The sequence below is a fragment of the Phaethon aethereus genome, assembly GCF_964289735.1.
Source record: "Phaethon aethereus genome assembly, chromosome: 1".
NCBI lineage: Eukaryota > Metazoa > Chordata > Aves > Phaethontiformes > Phaethontidae > Phaethon > Phaethon aethereus.
The window spans coordinates 50,926,789-50,934,856 of record NC_138575.1 but is presented as its reverse complement, the minus strand read 5'-3'; the positions used below and the strand labels follow the sequence as shown (position 1 = coordinate 50,934,856).

At 37.4% G+C, this 8,068-nt stretch overlaps 1 protein-coding gene across 1 annotated transcript; it reads left to right on the top strand.

Moving 5' to 3' along the window:
• Positions 1-200: 200 nt before the first annotated feature.
• LUM (lumican) lies at positions 201-7,834 on the top strand (the record flags this gene model as incomplete). The annotated part of the gene is made up of 2 exons (XM_082014081.1): positions 201-1,077; positions 7,680-7,834. The coding sequence occupies 2 exons, from the start codon at positions 201-203 to the stop codon at positions 7,832-7,834; spliced, it is 1,032 nt and encodes a 343-aa protein (XP_081870207.1).
• Between the last annotated feature and the right edge of the window lie 234 nt (positions 7,835-8,068).

The window sequence follows — 8,068 nt, the reverse complement described above, 5'->3', positions numbered from 1 at the left end:
TTAAATTAGTATCAGTGCAATACTAGCAAACTAATATATTTTTTCTTAATTAATAGCTTTAAAGAGGAATCCTAAATTAATTAGTTTTTAATTATAATCTTTACGTGGTAAAGTTTCAAATATTGCTGAAAGAAATAAAAAAATAAAATTATAACTTTTTTCTTCCCTTTCACCATACAGGGACAAGACACATTGCAAAGATGACTTTAAACTCCCTACCCATCTTTCTGTTATTGATTACTGGCATTTTTTGCCAATATGACTATGGTCCTGCAGATGATTACGGTTATGATCCTTTTGGGCCATCCTCAGCAGTCTGTGCCCCAGAATGTAATTGTCCTTTAAGCTACCCTACTGCCATGTATTGTGACAATCTTAAACTGAAAACTATTCCGATTGTACCAAGTGGAATAAAATACCTTTATCTTCGAAACAATATGATTGAGGGCATTGAAGAGAACACGTTTGATAATGTAACAGATCTACAGTGGCTGATCCTAGACCACAATCATTTGGAAAATGCAAAAATTAAGGGAAGAGTCTTCTCTAAACTAAAGCACCTGAAGAAACTTCACATTAACTACAACAATTTGACTGAAGCTGTAGGACCACTCCCCAAAACTCTGGATGATCTGCAATTAAGTCACAACAAGATCACAAAAGTCAATCCTGGTGCACTTGAGGGGCTGGTGAATCTGACTGTCATTCACCTCCAGAACAACCAGCTGAAAGCAGATTCTATTTCTGGGGCTTTTAAAGGCCTGAATTCACTTTTGTATCTCGACTTAAGCTTCAATCGACTTACAAAACTACCGACAGGACTGCCTCAGTCCTTACTCATGCTGTATTTTGATAACAACCAGATCTCCAATGTTCCTGATGAGTACTTCCAAGGTTTTAAAGCCCTGCAATATTTACGTTTATCCCACAATAAATTAACAGATTCTGGAATACCAGGCAATGTCTTCAATATCACATCACTGGTTGAGTTGGATCTCTCCTTCAATCAGCTGAAGAGCATTCCAACTGTTAGTGAGAACCTCGAAAACTTCTACCTCCAAGTCAACAAAATTAACAGTGAGTTAATTTTGTGTATTTTCATTAATATTTACCACAGACTAGACGCTGATGGTCAATGCAAGTATTTGAAAGGGTAGATCAACCAGTCTGAAGAAATGATGCTGGTTAGACTGTCAGCACACTGACATTTCTCTGACTGATGTCCACATTAATGTTAAAGGCAGACATTTATCTGACAGCTACTCAAATTAACCCTAAAGAGAGAAATTTCTGTTTTGATACTAACGCGGTTATTATTGGTCAGAGTAACTCCACAGAAGTCAATGGAGTTGTCTTACACAACTGAGGAAAAAACAGCGGGAAAAGTTTTATCGGTGTGGAAGAGGTTCAGAATTCATAAGTCAGCAAAAAGAGACAGATATCAGCTGAGGATCTGACCGTGGTATGTGTAACCTTTCAAGAGGCTGGTTGTGAAAGTGCTGGAGGTAGGAGAGAGGGAGAAGACAACAAATTCATAAGGTATCAAGCACAGGGCACAGTGAAAAAGATACAAGAAAGTAGCTGCTTTTTTCTCTTTCCTCTCTCATGCAGTATCCCTCCAAACCCATCCTGAAATCCAAAGAGCTACCCCTATTGTTTTTTCTTTTCATTCTCCTTTCCCACATTGTATGATCAGTTGGCAATCTTGCCTCCATTCAATCACGATTTGAAAAAATGTTCTTTCTGAAGGTAATAAATATCACACCTCGCATGAGGTCATGGAGGTTTCGACTGAGACAGGGCTTTTACGAGGCTGTCCTAATCCAGAAGTGGGAAGGAGGTGTTGTAGAGCTGGAGAGGCCTCACCATCACATCAGAAGCTCTCCAGCTGCACCTCTGTCAGTGGTGGTCCCTGACTGAGAGGCAGATCTGTCAAACATAACAGCGTTTCTCCAGGAGGACTTACACCATCTTACTAGCTGGCATACAATAAACCATAAAACCCTCTCTTCTCTTTGCCTGCTTATATCCATCAGGGGTTTAGGATATCGGTGTTAACTATTCCATAAATAGCTAACTCCATACAGATGTAGCCTTCAAAGCCAAATATTTTAGTGCAGATCTTACCAGACAGAGGGCAAAACCTTTTGAAAACTTTTGTATTTATTATGCTTCACATTTTCCAGAATGTCATGATTTATTTTTCCTTTCACATCTCAGTTCCTTGTTTTGATGAGGGAAAACAATAAGTTAATGTTTCCCACCTGAGGCACCACATACAGCAACCTGTAGAACTCTGTCAGATACTCTCCCTCTCCTAAAAGGTCTAACAATGATGATGTTTAATTTCTCATGAGATATATGAGGCAATTTTACCTGCTTAGAGTGGTTGTTCTCAGCCTTCTGCAAGATACCCAGGTACCATGTTTGCTTTCTATTCACATTTCCAAGGACTTCTGAGTCAAGGACAGTGACAACAATTTAATTTTGCAATGAAAGCTGTATTTCCAGAGTACTGGTCAGCAGCAGAGGGGGTGGTGTGAGGAGTGGGTGTGCACTATCATTGCTACCCTGCAGACAGATGCAAGAGAACTCTTATTTACTAGTTTTTACTTAACAATAAAGTCTAGCAGAATTCAATACCAGATTTTCTTGAATCTAATTTCACAGGTATAATATTGGGTTCCCTAAGTTACTAATTGACAATGTGGGACAAAATTTAGTTAACAACAAGCATTTCAGTTTAATGAAGAACCAGATACAGGGTGATCAAAGATTTTGTCGTTTACTATTCGTTACACCTGACCTACGGCTGTGAGTGCTTAGTCCTTCTAAAAATTGAGTTGATTGACCTTTGAGTATTTGAGCCTCAAACAAATGACCAGTTTCTTTTTTTAATAAAATACTGTAATTTGACAGAGGTTTGTGTAAGGATGACTGTAAGTCAGTCCAGCTTCCCTTCCATACCATGGCCCATAGTACACATATACTGTGAGAGAGAGAATTCTGTATTAAGGGTAATGAGAATTTGTCCTAAAATGTACAAAAGTTATAATCTTTCAGATTATGCTTACACAGCTTAAAGTTTTCACTTATACTGAAACCTAATGTAAATATATTTCTCCAGAGTTCTTAATTTGTTACTGTGTCCCTTTTTCTCAGGTACCTTTAGACTAGCAATTAACATTTATATTTGTCCAAGATAGAGTAATCTGGTTCCAACTTTTTTGATATTACCTGAAAGAAAAGAGATAATTCTCTAGATTTTTGTCCATAAGTTTCGTCCTGGGCTTGCTACAGGCATTATGCATTATCATCCATAAAAAAATTGCCTGTTTGAGAAATACCCTCATCTGTGTGACTTTGAGCTTTTTGAACAAGAATTATATTGTTATTATTTATTAACAAATAATTTATTAACAAATTTATTAACCAATTTGTAGCAGAATTGGCGTCACTTCAGTATGTTCTGTCTTCATCTGTGGTGCAAAGAGCAATGGGCAAAGCAGATAGCAGACTGGAATGAAGATAAATTCCGAGTAACTCCTCTGATCTCTAATTAATAAATTGAAGCATGTCCATTATATTGAATGTAAGTTGGGTATCAACTGTATACTCTACATGTATACTTAATGCACTGTACTTAATGCTAGTTGGACGTCCAAGGTAGCATAAGACCATGGAAGGTTTATAAAAGCCTTTGCTTTCTCCATACATCAAGCCTAAACTGTAACTTCTAAACTGAAACTTCTTTTTTTAATATTTCTTATCATAGTAATTTAAGGGTGGAATTTTCTGTCACTATAACAATACTGCTTTTCTACCATGTTTTAAGATGCAATTAGGATTATATACACACATACACACACTTGTTTTACAGAAAAGGGAAAATGAAACTCTGAAAGATGGAAAAAAATATAGGAATCAAAGAAGTTCAGTGACACAAAGAAGGCAGACTTCTCCGTATTTCATTTGCACTTGTAAAGGATTAAGGAGAGAGTTGTTGCTGCCCCCAGCAAGAAGATACCATGTGAATGGAGTATAACAAGGGTCAATGTGAAACTGTTCCAGAGGACAGTTAAGGGGCCACATACTCTACTCCAGTCCATCAGCTGCATCTGTACCTGTACCATAATTGTACTTATTCTAAACAAAGTTAATTGTAGAGGTCCTTTTTTATCTTTTATCTGGCTCACTCCACCAATCCCAAAAGGATTTTTTTGCAATGGCCTGTGCAGAAATGGCTCACGTATTACTGTGGGACCACAGACCAGCAGGGATGGCTATGGGACCCAGATTCCATTAGAATTGCCCGCTGTATTGCATGCCTGAACAAGGAATTTTTGCACAGTCAATCTTCGTCTCAGATAAAGGCTGCTTATACTCCTGATGTGCAAGGGATATACTCTCACCTAGCATATACAAAAAATTAATTCTGTCTAAAAATTAGTGTTTATATGATCCCCTTTGCTCTATAAAGAGAGGAGAGGAGAGGAGAGGAGAGGAGAGGATAGGAGAGGAGAGGAGAGGAGAGGAGAGGAGAGGAGAGGAGAGGAGAGGAGAGGAGAGGAGACAGGAGAGGAGAGAGGAGAGGAGAGGAGAGGAGAGGAGAGGAGAGGAGAGGAGAGGAGAGGAGAGGAGAGGAGAGGAGAGGAGAGGAGAGGAGAGGAGAGGAGAGGAGAGGAGAGGAGAGGAGAGGAGAGGAGAGGAGAGGAGAGGAGAGGAGAGGAGAGGAGAGGAGAGGAGAGGAGAGGAGAGGACGTGCCTGTTCTTAATTTCTTAATTTTTTTTTCCCCCCAGATATTTCAAATATTCAGGAAGTTTGTCAGAATATCAGAATTTCTGGCAACAGACCCTTTTAGTAAGAAAATAATTGTTAAGATGAAAACCCAATTTTCACCCAATCCTTATTCTCTCAGTGTCTGGCAGGAATTCTGTGTTGGGAAAATATGAATGCCACACTAGTGGCAAAATTCCAGGTACACTGCCTCTGAACCTGAATGTTATAAATTCAGGAAGACATTTTAACACCTGCAACATTAATAAGTGTACTAAAGGAGGAAGCAAACTACTGACATATTTTATGCAACAGTGCTCTAGTCTCACCAATTGTAGTTCCCATACAGATCATATAGGTAACAGTACAACAAATTCATTCACAAAACCCACTTATTTTCTGTTAGTGGAGACTGCAGTTAGAAAACAAACATTTTTAATATACTTCTAACAACTGACAATTATATGAACTGTATAAAAATTTAATAGCTAAATGCAAACAGTGTGCACCAAATATCAGAGCCAAATCCCACTGAAGTCCGTGACAGAGTTCCTTTGACTTCTGTAAGAACTAGATCTGCATCCATGTCCAAAGTGGCTTCAGTCTCATAAATGTCAGCACAGATGAGTATTTTGGTAACACAGATGTATTTCATGTCTTGCATGAAGTTTACATACTTTGAGTAGTTAAGCATCTACACAACTTGTATAAGCATACCTCGTTTTGCAATCAAATGTTAGCATTTATACTCAAAAGTAACAATATGGGAAAAAAAAGTGAATTTAGAAAGTTTTTAAATGTCTGTCTTCAACAAAAATATACTTAACATGTCATTACTGAATGACAAGAAAATGGAAAAAAAATCTGTATTAAAATTCATGTTTATTTTAATCTTTACAAATTGCACCGAAACTATCTGCAGAAAACTGGACCTTAATAGTTAATGGTATAGCCTGTAGGCCAAGAAAATTAGTTCAAAGTCTCAGGAACTTACGTTTTCGTTCAGCAAAATTCCACACAGTTCTAATCCTATAAACATGTCTCCGATTGTATGATCCTTACTCACAACAACCATCATTTCACTTCATCTGGTACATTCTGAATCCAAAGAGTATCAGAATTGGTCTACAGTCTTAAAATTATACTATATTGCAATATGGATTGACCAATAAATGTGCCACTTAAGGATGCATTTTCTCTCTCATGCTTCCAAAAGAAGGCTGCACAATATACAAAATCTAGGAAATAGTTTTGATTTGCTTTAATCAAATTGGTGATCAAGGTCTAACAGTTGAAATATATTTTCTTAATCCCTACTCAAAACAACTTATTTTGTGAAAGATACACAAATCTTTACCCATTCTTCAATATCATATCCCTGTGTCCAAAAAATTACCTAAGCCCCCAGATAGGTACAGATGGGTGTACATTATACTTAGTTTACACAAGCCATGTTTCATCAATGATAGCAGATTATTGTAATGCCAGTTCTGAAAGAATCCAATTGAAGTTAAAGTGGAGGTATGAAAGACACTTCCCCCACTTCTTTTCATACTACAACATGATGTAGGTCATCACATTTTCTTAGATGAGTTAAGTAGTCATGCAGAAAAGATAAGTAAGGTGCTGTTTTTAAAATCCACGAATGATTGGTAGATAAAATGGCATCCGATTTTGAGAACACGACTTTGATTTCTCAGAAGTTATGAGAGCTAGTCCTTTGCAACATAGAAGCAAGTGAAGAGGTGAAATTTGTCTGCATACTGGTAAATGGGTTCATTGAAGGAGTCCCTTTAAAATATTTTCTTTGTGAATTCAATTGATATCAAAGAAGAACAAGCCTCTCAGACTGCTTCTTTGGTAGGGATGGAGCTTTTCAATAGATTAATCCTCTGTCTGAGTCAAAGGAAACACAGGTGAGAATGAAAGACCATCTTTGCAGAATTACACAATAGGGTTTGCAGGGGACATCAGGTTTATTCACATAGATTCACACTTAAGGATAGATCTTCTCTTCATGACAGAGGTGTATAATATGTATATTGTGTGCTTACGTATACTGAGCACAGAATTTCTCTCCTTCATGTAGTTTCTAGCTTACACTTAATACTGTTTATAAGATACAAGACATAGTTTTCCATTCAAGACCTGTCTGATGTTATGTGAACCAAATAATACTTCAACGGAATAGAGGCCATATATATCATGCTATATAAATTACAATAAATACAAATATTTCTATAAATATTTTCTACATTTATACTCACCTTCTAACCTTGCTGTTCTGGAAAGGTTCAACTATACAATTTAAACATAAAAATCCTCCCCAGCCCCATCCTCAAATTTTATTTTTAAACTAGTAAATCAAAATGACACATCCAAATTAATATTTGACACAGACATCCACTGGACTGCCTGTTCTTAAGGGTAAGGCCATATCATGGTTTCAGTTTCTCCAGACACTTTTTACCTCCTTCAATATCTTATATAGCACTGTTTTACCCTTCCATCATAATGTACCCAGCATGATTGATTCTTCCTTCTGCATCTCCAGTTTTACTGGAGATTCAATTTTTCTTTTTTTTCTAAATGCCGGAATATACCTCTACGTAAAATCTGTAGTCTTAAAAATCAAATGGGTGCTGGCAGCACATAGCGCTTGAAAAACTAAGTCCTGAAATTCTGAACCTCTCACAACTAATGGAAAGAATCTCTCCTAACACAAGCCCCTCAAGTTCCAGTAAACTCATGGGGAATTACGTCAGTGGACATGTAAAATACTGAAAAAAGTAGAATAAGGTCACAATTTCCAAATAAAATTTTAAAAGTAGGTAAATAATGGTGTTGTCCTATTTGTCCTTATTATTCATGCTTTCTCTTATTCATGTTCCCTTCGTTTCAGAGTTCCCATTGAGCAGCTTCTGTAAGGTTGTTGGGCCAATGACCTATTCCAAGATCACACATTTGCGCCTGGATGGAAACAATCTGACTCGGGCTGACTTGCCACAGGAGATGTACAACTGCCTTCGGGTGGCTGCTGAGGTTTCACTGGAGTGAGATACCTGGGAGCATCCAGTTCCCTTCTAGGGGCAGTAACCACAGGAATTACATCATGATAGCTCTTTAAAATTAGGGTATGCCTTAAAAAAAGTGTCAATCTGCATATTATCCAGTCTGTTCGTTAATATTTAGCATGCACTTGGCAGCCTTAAGGTAATGTGTGCATATTTTTACAAATGGTTGTATTTAGAAAGCACAAGAATGACCAAATGTGGTGCAAAATATGCCTTC